The 21,453-nt window shown below is 40.1% G+C and overlaps 2 protein-coding genes across 3 annotated transcripts in view; one reads left to right on the plus strand and one right to left on the minus strand.

Annotated features, from left to right (window-relative positions):
- Mbo (nuclear pore complex protein Nup88) overlaps positions 1-16,964 on the plus strand; it is a 64,542-nt gene extending 47,578 nt beyond the window's left edge. The window contains exons 3-13 of the mRNA XM_071718895.1: positions 11,979-12,092; positions 12,574-12,751; positions 13,331-13,431; positions 13,571-13,763; positions 13,947-14,107; positions 14,327-14,403; positions 14,690-14,934; positions 15,727-15,837; positions 16,027-16,253; positions 16,410-16,658; positions 16,788-16,964. Coding sequence (XP_071574996.1) covers positions 11,979-12,092; positions 12,574-12,751; positions 13,331-13,431; positions 13,571-13,763; positions 13,947-14,107; positions 14,327-14,403; positions 14,690-14,934; positions 15,727-15,837; positions 16,027-16,253; positions 16,410-16,658; positions 16,788-16,869 — 1,738 coding nt within the window. The 3' untranslated portion in view covers positions 16,870-16,964. The remainder of the gene's footprint in view (positions 1-11,978; positions 12,093-12,573; positions 12,752-13,330; positions 13,432-13,570; positions 13,764-13,946; positions 14,108-14,326; positions 14,404-14,689; positions 14,935-15,726; positions 15,838-16,026; positions 16,254-16,409; positions 16,659-16,787) is intronic.
- A 325-nt stretch (positions 16,965-17,289) lies between these two features.
- LOC139780283 (uncharacterized) lies at positions 17,290-21,423 on the minus strand. 2 transcript variants are annotated; one of them, XM_071718875.1, is made up of 12 exons: positions 20,975-21,423; positions 20,354-20,515; positions 19,702-20,221; positions 19,428-19,634; positions 19,292-19,327; positions 19,031-19,216; positions 18,781-18,960; positions 18,502-18,718; positions 18,155-18,384; positions 17,944-18,078; positions 17,660-17,872; positions 17,290-17,568 (listed from the first exon to the last, which is right to left on the minus strand). In XM_071718875.1, exons 1-12 carry the CDS (start codon positions 21,052-21,054, stop codon positions 17,497-17,499), a joined length of 2,238 nt encoding a protein of 745 aa, XP_071574976.1. In that variant the 5' UTR covers positions 21,055-21,423; the 3' UTR covers positions 17,290-17,496. The 2 variants fall into 2 exon arrangements, with proteins under 2 accessions (XP_071574976.1, XP_071574984.1); XM_071718883.1 differs by lacking the exon at positions 20,975-21,423 and having other exon boundaries at positions 20,389-20,515.
- Positions 21,424-21,453: the final 30 nt, after the last annotated feature.

The following is a 21,453-nucleotide window of genomic DNA, read 5'->3' on the forward strand; positions in this document are numbered from 1 at the left end:
TCGGTGCCCCGGCATGCCGAATCACACCATCCGGAAAGAAAACGCGCACCAAGAAAGTCTGACTCGTAAAAACGGAGATAAGGTTAGCGGCGGATAATAAATCGCGCTATCTGCCTTTCCTCCGCGCGCCGTCGCCGCGTCTCCCGTAGGCGTCCTAATATCCTGTAATTAAGAGGGTGTTACGGTGACGCCCGGGGAACCCCTTCGGCCTCCCTCTTATGGAATTAAGGTGGCTTTACTCGGTTAGTTTTCAAAAGTTCCGGGGGGCCGGGAAGCACCGCTGAATACTAACCGCCTCATCAACGACACATGCCACCCGAGACTACTGTCTCGCGTAACATTACCCGGTAGTGTGTGCCACCGCCGCCGCCGCCCCCGGTCCCGTTTGCGCTCCGACCCCCGGTCGTAATCTTTCGGGCGATTAGAACGTCGCGCAATTACGGGCGCCGTTGGAGATTACACGCGCTCGCGCGTCGCTGGATCACGGTGCAGTCGATCGTAGTCGATCAGTATCCTGAACGTCCTTCGTGCATCCGCGCCTAATGTCCATTCTGTAATATCGCGCTATTACCTTGTTCGTCAGTGATAGAATCACAATCTCGTATAATATAGTCACAAAGAGAGCTAAGCAATTATAAAACATTATATCTAACTAAAATAATGTTGACATGTGTTGATGATTTTAAGCAAAATAAATTTTTGGAGTTTTTTAAAGTATCGTAATACGAGACTTACAAAATATTTCGAGATAAAGATAGGTATCGCCTACAACTAAAAACTCGCCTCTGAATTAAGCGTAATTAATAGCGAAATACGATGACTCTTAATCCACCGGCGGAATAAACGCGAAAGGGGTAACCGACTCGTTTTAAGTCGTCCCACGCATTATAATTTCATAATAAGCTGAATTCAGAATAAATGCAGGTACCTTCCCCGACTTCCTGCTAATTCGTAATTCCGAACTTTTTCCGGAAGCGAACGAACCGCTTATTTCTCGAGAGGGAAAGGGAAAGCGAGGGCAACGCGAAAAAGAGGGAGAAAGAGGAAAGCAAGGCAGAGAGGAACAACCGACCGCCGCTAAACAAACTGTCCAGATTAAGAGCGGCAGTTTGCGCTAAAGTTTTTTCGTCGTTTCACTTAGGGCGATTTCGCCCGGCCTGCCCGGATTCGAGCGAATTTATTAAGAACGCACGACGCATTATGCGCGCACACCGCGCGAAAGATCACGCGGAGCAGTTTCTGAGTGAGTCGCGGCCATTAGAACGAATCTCGGGGATTTAATGTCTGCCACCTTCCAGTCAGCTTAAATAAGGCTAAATGAACTTTATGCGTTATTGCCGGCGAAACTTCCGGTAGACCCAGCGGCGTGACCTCGCCAATGGTCTGAAACTTCGAGCGTGTTATCATCTCGCGATTTCAAGTAACTATAGATACGCGATACAAGGATTAGACCGATCCAAGAGAATATTAGAGAAGGTCAAGGAAAGAGTGTACTGTGTTCTAACTTTGAAAATTATTCGTATTATAAGAACGTATAGTTTTTGCTTTCGCGCGAGACATTAATAACTTACAATTTCATTTTTTAAATTATTTATGCGTTAAGAATTACTCGATAGAATTAATAAATTATTATCATTACATGAAGTAGGTCAATGTCCACTAATTACAAAAAGTAATAAGTACAACAGATATTTGTCCAGTCCAGTAATTTCCGAATCGCAGACTTGGTTTAGACTTGGTCGTTCTCGTTCCAGAGCGTCGAAATAATTGAAGAGATTTAAAAATGCAAAAGGCAACTTTCGATAAGACGCTCGACGTCCTCATCGTTCTCGTTCTGAAACCGAATAACAGGTCCCGCAGCTTGCGACCCGCGGCGGAGCGGAGAGGACGGGCTTCGGATTAAGCAAATGGCGGCAATAATAGTGATTATTCGGATTATGATATCAGAGCGCGAAGTGGGTTCGCCTGGACTTACTGGCAGCCACTAACTGCCGCGCCGCCAAATCCTGACTTCAAGACACCGGATTAAAACTATTACCACTTCGCGGCACCCCTTCGGTCTCACTCCGTTTCATTCCGAGCTCCTTTTTACCCTTCCCGACAGATCCCCGCACGACTCTCTCACCTTTGGGAGACTTTTTCGTCCTCCTCGGATGTTTTCAGCATCCCTGAGGATCAAAGAATCTGGCAGTTTCGTTTGCACCACCGAGAGAAAAGATGCGCGAAATGTAAATGCGCAAGTTTTCGTCTCATCAGATTAACGACGAAGATACTTTGCTTTGTAAAGCGTATATTCACGCAATTCCTATCAATAAGAATACAAGAAAATTATTTCCATAAGTTTGTTTTTATATTGAATCTAATACACACATAAAAATTGCTGATTTTCATGTATATACATCATTTTGCAAACATTTAAATTAAAATATAGCATAAATCGTGAAATTTGCCAATTAAAAAATCCTAGATGAAAAATTAATAAATTCAGATTTTTGTTATAACAGTTTTTTTTACTAATCGAAGTATTATTTTGTGAAATATTACATTTTGGAACATTCTGTGTATAAATCAACTTTAAATTTTGCAGCGTTTTTAAATTTTGAAATGTTTGATACAATCAGTAGTAATCTACTTATATTTATGTCTGATCAGTCTTTATCTACTGACATCTTACGATTCTGATAATACCCGAATGGCGAAGACTTATTTTTTGACGATTTAAAGTTTTTGATGCTAAAATAGAACTTTTTGACCTATTGTTTTTCTATATTACATAATTGATACAATCTTATAATGTGAGTAAAATAATCACTCTATCGTGCGTTATCAAAGTCCTTAAAAATCGTACTACTTTACGAGTGTATTAGACGTGCTCATAAAGCAGTAAATAACAACAGTTTAGCCACGATATAACGGTTTGCTCGCCTCCCCAAAACAGCGGCGACACTCCCCGCGGATAATCGCTATAGGAAGTAAGTACAATTCCCGCCGCATAATGCGGTCACGGTGTGGGTGAGTAGCGCTACACTGTCGCGAGTCCCGGTATTAATTCGACAACGAATTGCGAAAGCGACGCCATTTCGCGCGGCGCCGTAAGATCGTCGCCTCTTGGTTGGCCCGCGCAGCTAATTATTGTTTTAAGGATTACCGTTATGTGTTTATTATGCGGCCTGGAGGACCTTGCCCTGCCCACCTTCCCCGTCACCCTTCACCTGCCTTAATATTCGGTAGATTTCAGCTTCTCGGGAACAGCGAGAGAAATCTACGCCCGTTTCTTCCCTCCCACTCGCGCGCCTCTCCTCTCTCTCTCTCTCTCTCTCTCTCTCTCTCTTTCCCGCCACGAAAAGTCAGCCTACGTTTATGAATAATTCTCACCTCTTATAACCACCCCCTCACCGCCCCCGCCGACCTTTACCCAATCCACTCGCCGGCACCGCGAACGTCTCGCCGAACCACCCTCGGAGTGTTCGCCTCGTAAACCCCTAATGCCGGCTCTTCATCTGCGAGCCAGATTCTGAGCTCCGCGAAACAGGCGAATCGCCGTAACGCCTGCAGCAAGAAGCGGAAAGTAGATAATAGACACGTGTAATTATACTACAACCTTTCCCCGACTAATGACCTTATTAAAGAGCTTTTATAGCAGATACTACGATTACTATCTAGAAAAATGTGGAGCGTATCACGGACGTATGCACAACTCAGGGTGAGACGATGAGTCATAAGAATCTTTTTTGTTATCGAGTTTCAACGAAATTACGATATATCTCGTCGCCGATTAGCTAATAAGATAATAAAATGCTCGAGTGATTACTTTTGCCGCTTCCAATCTGTCAGGATGTGAAAGTTTCGGGGAAGAAATTATCGTACGCGACACGATGAAGCATCGACCTGCGTTTATACTCGAGATTTATTGCGCCGATCATCTTTACGACACGTCGGCATTTAACAAGCGATAAAATCGCAAGCCCCCAGCAGCGGTATCGCTCCGCGCGGTGAATTGAATTTATATATATTTTTAGATCGAACAAAAAATGCAGAATAATATTGCGTTCGGAGTGAAAGAAATATTTGTCTGGACGTGATGCGCACGTAATGTTTATGGTGGCGAAAGAGCGTGAACGTGTACATACGCCGGCGACGGTATTTCATATCTTCCACACATGACCACGCATTCCTCAAAATTTATATTAAAAACCATCGTATCGCGAGTCACTGTTTGCACGATGTAACTGCCAGATTGCGATTTTACCACAGCCGAAAAATATTCAGTTTTACGCTGTACTTCGAACCGCCGCGCCGACAGCTGCACTTATCTAAAAATTAAATTTGATTTTTTCACATTAAACGTTCTATTTGTGCGGTAATTTAAAGAAAATAATAAATATTTAAATAACAACTGGTTAAGCTTAAACAGGTTAAGCCTAATAGGTCAGTAGATAAAGGCATAGGTAGTCAGACTTAAACGTAATTAGATTAAGTAGATAAACCACTCGTCGTATCAGACCGACTAAGTGAAAAAAAACTTTTATGGTCAGGCAGAGTGTCAAACGCGCTACAAAGTTTAAAATTGCAATTCATGCATACAGGATGTTTCTCAAAGTATAGTATTTAAAATTTAAGTGTATTAAAACAGAAGAATCACTTACAATATTATTTTTATTATTTTTAGCTAAACTATCGAGCTGGCCCATATTGTTCAGGCTGAATGACCAGCTGATTTAAACTTTCGCAATTATCGTAATTGTTTAAGCCTTTAAGCAGATAAACGTCGAAAAAAAAGCACGATATTTATTGAACGCGCGTATTCTGATGTTCGTTTGTAACCGCTTCGGGTTGAAAGACAAACAGTAAAGAAGACAGATTTATGAGGCGCCATAAAGCTCGCGGGCTAATCTGTCACGCGTGCAAGCTCATTTATTTCCGAATGTGAAAATTTCGCGGGCGCATTGCAGAAACGGTCAATCGGAGCGCGCGCTGGAGTTCCTCGAGCATATGTTGAACGTGCTACGGAATATCTCATCCCTTCCTCCTCCTCCACCCCTTTCACGCAAACGCGCGAGGATCGTTCTCCTATCTGACCCGGACCGCTGGACCGCGGGTAGGGGAAAGGGCCACGCGCGTTTATTTAAAAAATGATTTAACCTAATGGTTTTACATATGTAATCCCGATATAAACCCGAGGCTAATCTCGGACGACCACACGCGGTGCTACGCAGAGACACGCACACGCGCATGATCATGCGGAGGGAAAAAGAGAGAAAGCGAGAGAGCCGCGTTTCTCCAAACACGCGACATCTACTACGTCCTCCGTGCATCCCCACTTCGAATCTATCTTTGTTTTTTTTTTTTTTTTTTACTTTTTTTCGATGAGCAAGCACTAACGAAAATCACCGGCTTGCCGGCAGCAGCACGGTTGTACTCGGCGGTGAGTGAGGAATCGCAGGGCGGCGACGAGAGGGGATTGTTTGCGGAGGCCGAGCATAGGGTCGCGCTGTATTCGCACGCGGGGATGATTTAGATGGTCCCCGATGATATCCGCGCCTTTTGAAAAATGTCGGCACACCGAGGAAAAAGCGTATAAGCCGTTTTACGGTTTACGTGTGTCGCGCTTTATCAGGCCGCCGCGGCCTGAAACTTTATTGCCGGCCGAACGATATTTCTCGTCGAATCAGCGTTAACGAAAGAGTTGAATTATGAGAGGTCGCGCAGAATTAAAAAGCTCGCAGCGTCACGCTTATATATAATCGGACGGTATTTGTTCGCGATATATGAATGAAAATATTCATTTATCTGCCGCGTCGTCTTTACATATACTTCATCGCAAAAATATTCTCCCCCTCCCTTCTTCAGCATAGGTCATCAATGCTTTTTTTTTACCGAAAAATCTATATTTAATAATAACCACACAGGTACATACACAGATCTTCAACATTGTCATCTAATCTCGGTTTTGATTTTTGAATAATAGAAAATGCAACTATGCTAGAGCACAATCTATAATAATCGCAAATCTCGTAAGCTGCAACTTTTGGAAATATTCTACATCGACACAGTTAAATTAATTTGTCTTTTCAAAGAAATATAAAAATAAAATTTAAGTCGGAGGAATTTTCTCATATCCGTACACAATTTTTTCTGACAAAATAGAGAACATCTCTTATGGAGATATTCAATCCCAATTTGCTCAATTATCACGACACCAATTGTTCACACACTTGGACTTATGCATTCGTTTGCCAGAGTTCCTACCTTCGTCTAATCAAAGAATTTCGAGCGTCGCGCCACAGCGGAGAATTTAAATACGCGAGACGTGTGTTTCAGTCGCCATCATCGTCGTCGTCTTCGTCGTCGTCGTCGTCGTCGTCGTCGTCGTCGTCGTCGTCGTCGTTGGCTTCGTCGTCGTCATCGTCGTCGTCGCGTAACGAAATAAAAGCCGACGGCGAAAGAGAGAGAGAGAGACACATCTGTCGGTTCTTTTAATTACAGCGGTACGTGTGCTAGCCACGAGCACGGTCCGGGGATGCCCGGGCACTCCTGTTCTCGCACTCAGCACTCGGTATCCTTTGTTTGCCGTTTTCCGTTGGTCACCTACGTCCGCTTCGTCCGTTTCTAGCGGCGCGTTTCATGTCCAGAGACACGCGCTCGCGTGACACAAAGTCGATATCACGATCTGATTCCTCCTCAGTCTTAGAAAAAATAAAACACCGTCGAGCTCGTTAATCCATTACGCCGTGGAATTTTATTTTAGATTAATATGGAATGGGAAATTCTAAGATTGAAGATAGAGGTGTAATTATTAAGGGAAAATAATTAGCGGGGCTAAATAATCTCGTCAAAGTCATGAAAGATTGATCCATCCCCCCAGTTTTTATTTGAAAAGAAATATTATATTGCATGAATATTTCTCTATTTCTAAATATAATTGATCAAACACCTAATTTGTGCAGCGCTTAATATAACAATTAAATTTTCCAATGATTTCTTTAAATTCTGTCTGCGGACATACAGAATCTTCAGATCGATATTAAGCCGTTAACTACAACACACCTCTCTCTTTCTCTCTCCCCCCCCTCCTCTCTCTCTCTCTCTCTCTCTCTCTCTCTCTCTCTCTCTCTCTCTCTCTCTTTCTCTCTGCCTCTGTCTCTGTCTCGACTAACTGCTTTCAAACGATATTTATGACTCGCGCTTATTACACATTGCCTAATTATCCCGCGCCAAGTGCGATACGTTGGCGTGTGTACCGCCACGAAATACTCAACGAGGCTCGACACCCTCGTCATCGGGGCGAATACGGCGCACTACCTACGGGGGTAAGTGCCGGCGAAGATCGAGAACCGGAACGTGTCAGGACAGGGCAACCGGGAAGCCAACCGGGTACCAGGCGTGAGCCGATGGCAGGAGGCGATGGAGACGCGCGACGCTGCCTGAGCGCGCCGCGGCGTCGAGAATTAACGGGCTTAGTTGCCGACGCAGGTGTCGTCGGGAAGGCGAAGGCAAGCGAGAGTCGGGATGAATTACGACGGGAGCGTCAGCTAGCGCCAGGAGAACGTCGGTCGTTATATTTTGCGCAACATCCCGATTTTATGGGCCGCCCCCCGCGCCCTCGGACGAGCGGGGCGTTCTCCGTCCCCTTTCGGGACGAGAGAACGCCAACTTCCGTTGTGTAAACGCGGCTGCCGCCGTAACCGGGTACCGATGAGGCGGAATGAGATGCGCTCAACAAGAGCACGATTCAGGATCGGTTAATCACGATGCTGTGATCTGCTGTGATCTTCCGTCACGTATATTATTGACGTAAAAAGTGAAACATTAATCGTTTTGTCATATTAATCAATTATTTTTTATCACTTGTTAATTTACGGTACATTAAATATTTTTAAAACGCAAATTTTTCACCTTAATCCTCGAAAATTGAATAAAACTATAGCATTCTGACATTCGACGCATTAATCCGTTAACGTAATTATTTTATTTAAAAAAAAATAAAGTAATCAATTTTATGACAAACCGTAATTAGGACCACCGGTCCCGCGGTCGGTCGTCAGTTTCTCATCGAGCTCCTTTGATAGCGCGAGGTTGTGTGTCCTTGCGTCACAAGCAGGCGGGTTAACGAGTAATGTCTAATCTATGCATCCGCTTATCATAATGGCCCTCGTTATATCGTGAGCATGGCCCGGGAGGCCCGGAAGCCCCCGCCAACTCCGCCGTCGACCAACCCCTCTTAGTCTTAGCCGCCCCTTTCCTCACGCGCCACACTTCCGCGAGGCCGTAATAAAAGTATTCCGAGTAACTGAACGATATTACGCCGTTACGGGCTCTGCTCGCCGGGCAGAATTAAGCGGTTGAACGTTGTCCCCGCAGGGGTTCGAAGTGCACGATCGCTGTAAAGGGCGTAACGCCGACGTAAAAGCCATGTGGCAGCCCGTTACATCGACGTGCGATCAAAGATTACGAAATACCATCGAGATTCTGCCTAAAACGAGATATAAGTGGGTTAAAAATTGCCCCGCTGTGGCGTGTCTTCGAACGACACGAACAAGATTCATTTAATTGCAAATTCTGCGACATCTGAAGCAATCTCGGTTCTCTTCTTTTCCCATCTTTTCTGTTAATTAATTAAACAAAATGGGAATAGACTTATTATATAGCGGCAAACAACTATAATGTCGAAAGTTATTTGAGTCGATAATATATCAATCTCGAATTGCTAAATTGTCTCTATACCTCAAGTATATAAATCCTCGATACAAATCGTCATAATTTTGCGCCGTCAGGCGAGTTGAAATTCCGGTCCGTGAAAATAATGACAATCTCGCGAGGAACAAACGTGGCGCGCGGGACAAGCCGGCCGAATCGGCCGGCGCGGCGCGGCGCGGCGTTCTATTAAGCTAAAATCAGGGCCCGGCAGAGTCGACGCGAGCTCGCAGCGTCGCTCTAAATTATTATAACGCGAGGAGATCCGCGTACCTTCGCGGACAATGAAAGGTACACCGTAACGTCGCGACGTTTGTTTTGTCGGCCTCGGCGCGGCCGAGCCACCCCCCGCTCGCGCTCCGCGCAGCGATGCTCTCTCGCCTACATTTCGTATATTTTATTATTACTCTCGCACTTTCCGCGGCTGGACACGGTAACGTTGGCGAGGGGGTTGACGGCGGTGGTTAGCCCGTGGCCGTTATTAATGTCCGCGGCATGCCAGAAAAAGCGAGCAAAAGGGCCCCGGTGCCCGGAGAGAAAAAGACAGTGGGCATCGGGTATCACCGGCACACAACGTTCTCCGGGATATACACCCCGTTAGTACATACGTCCCGCGCAGAACGGCGACACGGCCACCAGCACAAGCGCCAGGAGTTCTTAATAATTGATAAAAATGTACGCACGCACCCCGGTAAAGAGAACGGGAGAGAGTGGGAACGGGGTGAGAGATAGAGGCAGGAACGTAGAGGAGATAGAGGAGCGAAGAGGACAGGGACAGGGTGAAAAAAAGGGCCAGACATGGCAGCGGTGGTGGTGGTGGTGGTGGTGGTGGTGGTGGTGGTAGTGGTGGTTGGTGGTGGTGACTCTCACCCTCGTGACTCCGACCCTCCTGTGTTCGCCCGACTCGCCACCGTTTCGTTGACAAAGGCATACGCAACGATTTATTCGCACTTTTCACCGCGACCTCTCCCGAGAATTTTTCTTCGTTCTGTCACAATTTCGGAATTATCAGAATTTATGCCTACCCCTTCGCGCGCGTGGCCAGGCGCGCCCGTGCGCGTATTCTGATAGGTATTAAGCTGTCTTGATTACTGCGATGGTTGCCCGCGGAGATGCTCCGTTCGATGGCGTTGAATATTCCTAAATAAAATGAATGGCAACAGGACCAACGCATTTAAGGGCGCTCGCAGCCCCCCATTGTGTATTCGATATTCGTTGACGCTGGCACCGAAAAAAGATTTGAAGAGTGCGTATCATAAATATCCATTTTCTGATCATTTATATTAAATAAAATAGGCATATTGCTATCTAAGATCTCTGATATTGTGTATTTTTCATAAGGAAAGTGTAACGAGTAAAAATGTATAAAATCAAGCTAATACTTTATTCGGTTTCTTCCCCTTTTGTGCCTTTCTTTAGAATATCACTTTGACACTTATTTAAAAATCTCAAGTTGAAAATTACGAAAGACAACAGAAAACATATCTGGTTTCTAAAGACTGATACCGTTTTTGAAGTATTTGATTAAGGTAGAAGAGATATATCAATTTTTAGACTTTTGTTTGATTCGATTCCTTTGGTATTCGTTACATTTAAAAAAAAGTAATTAAATAAGTCGATAAATCAATTTATTTTTAAACAATATGGTATGTGACTGCTGTTGAAGACGAAAAAGGGATATCGAAGCAATATACGAAGCTTAAATCTGGGATCGATTAAAACATTTAATAAAGCGCGAATTCTTTGTCACAAGCGTGGCCGGATCCGGGCATCGCCATCGCGATTTACCGGAAATTTCTCGTCGAAAACAAAAGAATGAAAGGCCACGCAGCTGCTCGAATCTAATTAAGAAATTCTTACACGGCGGTGCCGCGCATTCTGCCACACCCTCATGTCCCGACCTCACCTCTGTCCATCTCTCTCTCTCTTTTTCTCGTCCGGGGCACGTCTAGAAAAATTAAAAATAATTTTCCTACGTAAACGTATTAACCCCGGTGGCGGTGGACGGGCTTTTTGCGCTGCGCTTTTCTCGCAATTTGTACAAAGAACGGCACGGACCTGACTTCAAAGTAGATCTTACACGGTGTCGTATCATTTTATTCCAGGAACTTCCCTGCGTATTACTCGTTATTGCGTTTAAGTCACTGCCGCTTCTGCCGCGGCCGTCGCTCTCATTTAAGATTCCGAGACGAATTTTCGTAACTTTTTTCCGTAAATGGGCGAATTAAATAATAACGTTCACGTAGAGCGCAAACAATTATGAACTCTGCGCATCGGGATTATAACTAAACAAAGCGTAGTTGTCTTCCGGAGAAAGGCTGCAGGACGGCTACTCAATTCAGAAAATCATCCCGACTGCGTAAAGATAATAACAGCATTTTGAGAAAATATATTTAAATATTAACATTTTAGCATCTTTTATAAAAAGAAAGCTTTCGCGAAAAACGTATATATAGGAACGTAAAATCTGTTAAAATTGTTCCTCTGGAAAGATTCTTTAAGAATGAAATGGAAACCTGAGATATGAAGACGAAGAGAATGGAATCTGTCCGAGATTCGAATATATTTCCTCGGAGTCAAATAATCATTGTTATCTTCACGCGGATAAATCTGTAAGCTAGACTCTTGGTTTGTTGGTCATCGCATCGGTCGGAAGGCGCCGACGAACGGGAGATAAGCGACGGGCGCTCTCCTCCCCTCCCGTTTCTCCCATCTTTTCTTTCTCGGCAATAAATCCCGTGGAAAAACCTATCTGGATTTTCCGCTCGTCCTTCCCGACGTTCAACCTAAAAATTCATTAGATTATAAAGCCATTAATGCTCATCCGCGCGGCCGAACGCGCCTCTCCTTGCTTAGGCGCGAGTCCAGCTTGGATCGATATCTCACATTCGTGGAACTCCGTCCATGTTTCTATTGTTTCAATCAGACATAACGGATTGGAATCTATTTTTTAATAATTTTTTAAAATTAATTATAGGAAAATAACAATTATACTGCACATTATACAGTACAAATATAACTTTTAACTTTTCTATTCCCTGAGTGATCATTATTAAATTACTTGCAAATAATGATCAAATTTTGCGTAATGTATTCGACACATGTAGATTCGAGATATCATTATACACATACTTATTCTTTAAACTTTAATTGTCGCTCCTGCGTTATAGCAAAGTCATAGCTTAATATATAATTTGTAAATTTAGCAGGATAATTGAAGTGGATTTTATGTCTCACGCACGAACTGAATATTATGTTTCAGTACCTGCATTTTTTGATTACAGGAATCATAATTTCGGCGACTTCGAAGCAACCACGGAGATTCAACAAGCGCGATGGCATCCGGGTTCTACTAACGACTCTCATCTATTGGTTTTGACATCTGAAAACTCTTTTCGGTAATTAAGAAAAAGTGTGCGAGTATTATTTAACTGAAACGTTTTTATTTCAATTTGCATAATTAATTCTTTCGATAATTAAGAAGAAGTACGTTGTTTGAATAGAGTTATTCAACTAAAATGTCTTTATTTCAACTTGCATAATTATTATTTATTAGTACGAATGGCCGAAATCCTCGATCGATCGAATGTGTCCATTGTGTCCGTGTATAACACTTCAAGACAAAATATCTCATCTTTCAGCCGCGAGAAAGGCATCCCCTCGATTGTTGCTATTATAATTACAGAAAACTGCAAAACTCCTGAGAAACAGCGTGGCGTAACTCGAACTCGCGTTCTTTAGGTCTTCCTTAGACGGAAGCTTAAAAAGTACGGGCACGTTTATGCAAAACTAAACTTCAGAGGGTTTTACGCGACACGCCGAAGCGTCTTTAAAAATGTCGTCGGACTGACCTTAAGCTGCACTTAACTTTGCCCGCAGTTTATACGAGTGTGAACTGGGCGGTGCACCAAGACTCATAAAATGCTGGAAGGTCGGCCGCGCGCCATCGAGCTCACCCTCGAAGATCCCGGACTTTACGTCCCTCGGCGAGACCGCGGTGGACTTCGATTTCGCCACTCCTACCCTGAGGAAACCGGAATTGTTCGCAAACGACGAGGTACACAAGCCGGCACTTTGCTATTACGAACTTTGAGCAACATATTTTTTTCTGAAATATGTGTTTTAATCATACATAACATACTTTAATCAATATTTGTCTTTTAATTATTTTTTTTATTAATTGCAAGATAAATAAGGCTGGGGCTACACTATGCGCGTTTTCGCGAATCGGATTCGCGAATCGTGCATTTGTATACCATGTGTGCTTAGCACGAATGGCATACAAATGCACGATTCGCGAATCCGATTCGCGATAACGCGCATAGTGTAGCCCAAGCATAACGCGTCGTACCTGCTACGCATTACGTGTTATAAAAATTCTAAACAAAAGTTACTTTCCTATATTTTACGTTTCAATAATCGTTGTTTAATTAGTTGCGAACGATAAGTGAATTTGCGAATTTGCGAACTCAAAACATTCAATATTTCTAAAATTCTTCTTTTGTTTATTTATTCAAAGTTTTTAAATGATTATTTAACATTTCTTAATTTGTTATTATATCTGCTCTTAATTTGTTATTACGAAATAGTATTAATATCAGGACTTATAGTATGAAACGTTCCAAATAATTTTCAGATAAAGGAAGTGATGAACTGGAATCAGATCGAGTGGCCGATCTTGGTGCTCCGTGGAAATGGCGAAGTACTAATCGTTCGTGGGAACGTTTTATTGGAGAAGTACGAACAAAATGTTTCTTTTATAAACCAAGAGAAATTAAGTACTCGCTTTACACTATTAATGATCTCAGAATTGCTTGCACTTGTGCCAGCAATAACGTCTATTTTCCTATTTGATTGTGGCTTTAACTGTTGTCAGCTATGAGAATCCAGTGGTATTGGGCTCGCTGTCCATGTATCCGTCGACCGACGATAATTACGGGATAGATTCATGCTCTATCATGTGCCTGCAAACTACCCCGCCGATAGTGGTCATCGCCATGTGCACCGGAAAGATTTATCACGCGATACTGCTGCGCGAAATATCGGACGACGACGGTGACGACAGAAAGGTATGATGTATAATGAATATTACAGAATTCTATATATTCCATGTGTCGTGATATCACACGCGGAAATTTTATCGTTATTCTTTCCGTATCGTTAGTCGAGGACGGGAAGAACAAATTTACAAGAATAGTTACTTAAGAAAAAAAAAAAGAACGATACATTATCTCTCCTTCTCTCTCCGCCAGACTTGGTCGCAATATGGTTCGAGCTATAGTCTTCATACGCCAGACGATGCGCTTTATGTCTACGAGTGCGTCGAACTGGAACTGGGTCTTCTCTTTACGGATGACGATAAGAAATATAATTGTCCCATCCACCTTCACTGCGACAAGGGTAACAAATCGAGGTACTAATCGAAGAAAGCGCGCACATGTATGGGATGTTTCAGAACTATCGCAACTTCTTTCGCCGCAAGTCAGCGGCGATTGATCAAAGCTCGATTGAGCTTCAATCAAAAGTCGATTTCTTTCTTTTCATAACGAAAACAGCGATATTTCCAAAGCAATCCGCATTGCATTCGATTACGATTGAATAAAATTGATTTATCAATGCTTACTTGTATTAGATATTTTTGCTCTCACAATGCTGGGATTCACATGGTGAGTCTACCGATGGTTTCTCAACTGGAGGAGTTTATACATGGCAAGTACATTTATGTTATTAAAAAAAAAAGAGCGTACAAGAAAAATTAGTATCTGCCATTTTGCTTTGTTGTAAAAACATTCTTACATGTACAAATTTGAATAAATTTTTTTTTAAATGTATAATAACTAACAATCAGTTTCTTATTAAAAATTAGAATTAAAATTAAAATTAAAGAATGAGATAAAAATATTAAAAAGATTGATTTTCTTTCTACATTTTTATTGGATATTCTTCGCGGGTAATACTTCTGTCGATCTAACAAATATTTTATTTCTGTTCATAGATAACAGCGGAAATTATCTACCATCTTTGTTAAACCAATCAATTTTACAATATTTATTCTCTACGAGAACCAAGCATACGAACGTAGATGAACCTACGCCGATATTCGGTTTTGGCCTTCTTCAAGAACCTTGTATTTTAGTCGCATTACTGCACACAGGCGTTGTCATCGATCTCTCTGTTATAGATCTTTATTATCTTCCAAGGATCGAGCAATTAGAACCTGTTATTGATACTACAAAGAAGGTAATTAAAGGAATATTGAATGAATGAAATGAAATTTAAGTTCCCAAAACGAGTTATTATTCATTTGCTATTCTCTCTTAAAAATCTCCAAATTAATTTCTTATTAAACCGAAACATACATGGGATAACGGTCGGGATCGAACCTAGGATTTACTGAATACGAATGTATTCGTATTATTCTGACGCAAAACCACGCGTCACTTCAAATTTAAAGTATTATTATACTATATTAGTATCATCCGATTTAACTGTTCCCTGCTAATAGAGACCTAACATTCCAAAGAAAGATGTTCTTATCCGTCCTTGTTATCTGTCTCATTCTAACACGTTCATGATGTTTCTTTTCTTCCTCTTCAGTATATCATATCAGGTCACCCTGACGTTGGTAATCACATTTTAAAGAAAGCCGTTTTGTTTTTTAAAGTTTCTCTCTACAGCGACATCCAGAGAAGTAATAATTAGAGTTGATTTCTTTTGTCTTTTCTGGTAAACTTTTGTTAAAATCTAAATATATGTGGGATGTGAAATTCGAACCGGGAACATGCCGATTAACAATAAGAGTCGATCGCTTTCACAATGAGCCACGCACCTCTCCCATGTTTTCATGTTGAGATTTCTGAATTTTTTCTTTTATTATAATTTTATTTTAATTCCATTCTTGTATTTTTAAACTTCTTTGAGCTGCTCAAGTTTCCATGCGATTCTTTCAGCATGAAGCAAGAGTGTTGAAAGTATTAATTATTTAGTGAGAATGTTGATAGCAAAGAAATATATATTGTTGATTTTTTTAAGGTGAACAAGGAACCATTCGACGTATACATCAAGAAATTACTAAGACGCGAAATATCACAACCGATAACTAAAATAGGATCTCGCTCGATGTCCTTAAGCGAATCCCTAGAGGTAAGCCTAATAGAGCCTAATACTAATAGAGAACATTATATGAACCGATTAAATTGATAAGTTTATTCCACTTATAGAAATTATTACAAATATTTAAGAACTTTTGTCTCATGTACAAAAAAGGAGCTATATAGTCGAATTACAATCCAAGAACGATCGAAAAACGCAACTGTTTCTTTTGCATTTTAGTTGTTGTATCACGCCACAAATATCTTTCGTACTCAACATTTCGTCCGACACGACAAAGTTCGGGAAGAAATCAGTAAGAAAGTTCGTGCTCTGAAGGCTTTGAAAAGTCATCTATTAAAGGAACTCGACGCTTTAATGGAGACGAAGAAAGAATTGCGACAGACCGCTGAACGTTTAGCTGAACGATATGAAGATATTAATGATAAACAGAAAGAATTAGCACGTAGGTGAGTATAATTATTTAATTACTTTAGCAATATTCGAGCAACTTTACAGATCCGTGTCATTCAAATTGTGTCAAGTGAATGATAGATACACAATTCTTTATTAAATATTGTTGTGGAGGGAGAAAAAGTAAAATCCAAATTACACTATACTTTCAGAGCAGAGGAAGTTTTAAGATTGGTAAATTACAAAGAACCTTCGATGACGTCTATTGAGCGAGCAGAGGCGGAAGAATTGAAGAAAATGGACGTGAAGATATACGACATGCAGATCCGACTTGAACAGCTCAAGAAAAAATCCGCTCAACAGACTATGCATACAAATGGTATCGAAACTAATGAGAAGAAGAAAGAAATTGTTTTCACACGCAGCCAAGAGGAAGCGACAAAGGAAAATCTTAGTCAGACGTATGTAATTGTAAATCAGTAATTCGAGATCTTTAATTTTACAAAAACAGATTGATTGGCAAACAAAATTGGTATAATATTGTTATCATATGTTGGTTGCCTCTTTAATATGATACATTTTTTTTACAGGGCGAAAAATATAAAGAATTTGGTAGATCAGGTAAAACAGATTAAAGCAGAAATTAGTCTTTCATATATTAGCAAACAGTAATAGCAAATATCAATATTATTAATTTGTAATTAGTGATTGTATAATTTTAATATTACAAATTTGTATAAACAATAAAAGATTATTTTGTTATATAATTCTTTAAAATCCTATACCTTTAAGATTTCTAATTAATGGTAACACTTTAACGTGTTACTTTTGTCTATCCATCATTTTACCCGAATAATTGTGTATAACACATTAAATTATTTGTTACAAACTTACTTTTGCCGTAATTTTTTTGCTGCAACACTCCTTCACGTACAATTGTTGTACACTGAGTCTCGACCATTATTAATGTAGAAGCGCATCGACAAGAACAAAAAACTATTAACAACTACAATCGCGGATATTATTTGTTTATGTGTATTTTCGCATCTGTTACTTTTTTCCTTAGCCTTCCCTACATGTGATACAGATATATTTATATAATAAAAATATTTTCTTTATTAAGTCTTAAAATGTACAAGAGGTTTCATCATTTGTTGGTTTATTGGGAATAGTACATTGATTAGGATATGTAAAAGTATACATATACGCAATAGATACTAAAAATAGAAAAAATTCTATAAAATATTTTTTTTGCGGCATGAATTAATGAATTAAAAAGTCGACCAATGTTAGAATCAATCAATCATCGCTATCAACGTCATCAATGCCGTCAGGAACAGGTGGTGGTTCGTTTTCAAATATAGGCATGATCTAGGATGAAAAAAAGAGATTTCAGAAATTCATTTTCATAGAAATACGCATATGAATATTTTTAGAAAAATATAAACGTATAGGTTATTACAGTTGTAGACCGTGGTGAGGATTCCGTGTATTTTATCGAGAAATCATTACCACTATCTGGGTTTAATACTGGCTTCTCGATATGTTCAATTGTTGGTTCCTCAATTTGTTGATGGTCACCAGTTTTAATAACTGTGGAGTTCACATCTTTAGTGGCTTTAGATTCTCTATCCTCTTCATCAGGGTCTTCATATAATACTTGCAAAGTGATATGCTAAACATAAAATTTTATATTAGAACGTTAATATCGTAATAAGTATTGTATTTATTTTGCATATATCTTACCTTTATTGTGTTTGCAATAGTTGATTTTACATAATCAAAGGATAGTTCAGAACGCGATTCATCCGCAAGTTTTTCTGATAATGTATGATACGTTTTGTTCATTATTTGCTTAATTTCTTTATTCTTCTTCTCAACCTACAAAGTAAACGAATAGCATAATATATTGTATTGTCAAAGAATAAAATCTGCAATTAGAAAATATGATCATTACGTCTTTCTGTCTAGAAAATATTGCATCGCCTTGGTGTTCTCTATGACACTTAGAAAGTCTATCTTCTAAACTAACATTTTCTTCTTTACACTGTACAATCGTCTTTTCAGCTATTTCTAAGGCTTCTTTGGTTTTCTTCAACTCATCATTTGTATCAGTTAGTCTTACTTCCAATTCTTGAAGCTTTTTGCTCAGATTTTCATTAATTTGTAACAATGATTCTTTTTCCTCTGTAATAACAAAGTTCGATAATTTAATAAAAAAATTATTTAATACACATAAATTATATTCCAATATAACACTGTTATTACTTAAATATTGTCTGTATTATCTCAGGTGATTATTACCTTTCGATACTTTTAAATCATTTTCTAAAGAATTTATTCTGCTTTGTGCCTCGCGAATTTTCTCATCCGATGTATCTTTATCAGTATTTTTTGCTAATTCGTTGTCTTTCGTTCCTGCTTGAGTTGCATTAAGAGCCAAGAACATTTTCAAAGAGGCATCCAAAGTTGCTTTATCGCTCGTAGGAGTTGTCGCATTTTGAAGCTCGAACGCATGGAACTACATACATACGTAACAATTTTATAATCAACGCATTATCATCCTCTTACCGATGTGCGTACCTTATCCAGTAATTTCTGGATATTGTCGGATATTTTGGACATCCCCATTCGTATTTCCGCGTTCGCTATTCTCGTTTCCGATAGTAGCATATTCATTCCGGGATCCAGAGCAGCTGGTATTGCACGATTCACAGTCTGCGATACAGGATACATCTGATTGTCCATCGTTACATAATGTCCCTGTAATTTTGACCATCTTTCACAATCACGTAGATAAACTTATTAGATATCTAGCCTGTATTAATCGTACAGCAAAATATGGCGGTGGAGTCCATTGTGGCGTTAATGGGGATGCAGCAACTAACGGCTTATAAGTACTAGAATCTACAGAAGGCATTTCAGTTTTAGACTCTACAGTTTTCTGAGCGGCCTTTTTTTCATTCGATGACTCGTGGGGCAAATTCTTCTTCTGCGAAGTTCCTTCCGATTGTTCGATCTAATAGAATACGCAATATTTTAGCAAAAGTATAGGATTTTATCTTTATGGAGAAATTTGCAAATTGTGACTAACCCTCTTGTGACGAGGAGATTTATGAGGTACATCATCCTGCGAAAAGATATTGCTTCTTTCAGATCAGGACAATAATTTCATAGGCTTTATTTGATATCTCATAAATATTAGCAGGAACAATAGAAAATGTGAGTACCTCGGTATCTTCAGAATCAGTAGTGGAAGGCAAAGGCATTTTTGGTAAGATGGACTGACCCATTTTAGCCATTCTCGATATTATAGCCGCTTTATCGCTCGTTGAGCTTTTAGGTGCCGGCGAATTTTCCTCCTGTACTCGTATATCTGTTATCTCTATTATCAGCATAACATCTCTCTCTTTAGGAAATCCAGGACCTAAACTAATCTATGTAAAACTACTTAATGTAAACAATTGTTACGTATGACAACTGCATAGAAATTTGGTGAACTACCTGTTTGCTAGGTGGTAAGAATAAAACTCTTTTCAGGCCCTTGCCACTGCCCAAAAGAATTCTCTCCCAATTCTCGTCCGTCGATATTTCCACAGTCATTGCTTGTGACATTGCAAAGCTTGTCTTAAAAGGTTGTACAATCTCAGTCCCCACAAAATATTTGATGCATATTTTGTCTCCTTCTTTCGCGATCACGTCTTTATCGCTCGGCATTAGATCTTGGTAGATTACATTCTCTCCTTTCTCTTGGGTTGCAAAATAGCGTGCCAGTCCCACTTCTATTGCAAACTCCAGGTAACTCTCGTTATTCTCGAACAAAATTGACCAATTCTCTTTGTTATTATCATAATAACTAGCGTAATTATTTGCTTGTATAGTATACGCAAAGTCACGTGTCACTGTAGCAATAGATATGTATTCTTGCTTAGTCTTATATAAAATTATCTGATATACTCTTGTTACTGCGTTGCCTGTCAATGCCATACCAAGCTTCCCAACAGAAGCGTATTGGCCATTTTGCCTGAAATTCAATTATATCTAATTATTAATTGTTATAAAAGAAATACCATAAGGTTATAATTATATATCCCTGTCATATATTAACTAAAAATAAGTAATCTTAGCAGTAATCTTAGCGATTTGACGTAATTACAATTTAAAAGCATGTATTGCTTTAGCTATCAATACTTCTGTCTTGGAAGGAGGTACAGTTTGCTGTACGTTATGTCGAGTGTTGCTCTTCTTACTTGCTACTTTAGCGGAGTGAGAATCCGTGACTTTTGATTGTAGCCCAAAAATGGCAGCTAGATTAGACCTGAAAATATAATATAATATTGGATTATAATATAATCCAATAAATATACAAGACAACGCGAAAATTGTTAGAACAGAGAAAAACAAATTTGGATTTATTTTCTTATAAAATAACACAAGAACTATTCATACTATGGGTCTGTTTTCTATTATTGAACTGACTGCACTAGTTTAGAATTTATCTTTTTTACTCCACATTGGAAGGAAAAATATAAACTCCGAACTAGTGCAGCTAGTTCAGCAACAGCAAACAGACTCGATAATTGCAAATCTGAGAATTCAAATTAATCAATTAATTAGAGCTATAATTAAAACAATAAGTTTTGTTCAGGATTCGTTGTATTTTAACGTTTAAAAATAAACGTTTGCTTATAAGTTTTGATGGAGAAAAAGGTAGGAAAAAAGTAGTGTACTTGCATTTTGCGGAATCGTATCTAATAATACACGAGTAAATACATACCCTCCCGAGGGTACAAAGTCAGACTCGTCGTCATCCCGGAAAATCTTGTCGAGATTTGGCAACTGATTTTGCGCGCTCATGATCGCGGGAAATTAATACAGGCTTCTCAATCGCACGTGAACGGCACGCCGCGATGACATCTCATCATTCACAGCAAATTGCATTCACAACAAACTCGCCATCACCCTCAGCATGGAGTTAAAGGCTTTTTCTCTTTTTTTTTTTTTTGCAGGTTCTCGAGTGAGGAGGGACAGGTGCCTTCAACCTACTCCTAAGGTTTATAGCACAGGGGATCTCTTCTTCTGATTAATATTATATTCTTATAATTTCATAAGCCTCTTGCTAGAAATTAAAGGCGTAAACATTAGGGTTAAGGTCTACTACTTGCGAAGGGTTGAAGCAGGTGGGGACGTGGGGACTGGGGAGGAGTATTAGGACATGTTTTTATGGAACCACTCGTATACACTCGTACTGCTATC

Source organism: Temnothorax nylanderi, unplaced genomic scaffold (genome assembly GCF_030848795.1).
Source record: "Temnothorax nylanderi isolate EJ_2023f unplaced genomic scaffold, tnyl_v1.0 TNYL_tig0007_pilon, whole genome shotgun sequence".
Lineage (NCBI taxonomy): Eukaryota > Metazoa > Arthropoda > Insecta > Hymenoptera > Formicidae > Temnothorax > Temnothorax nylanderi.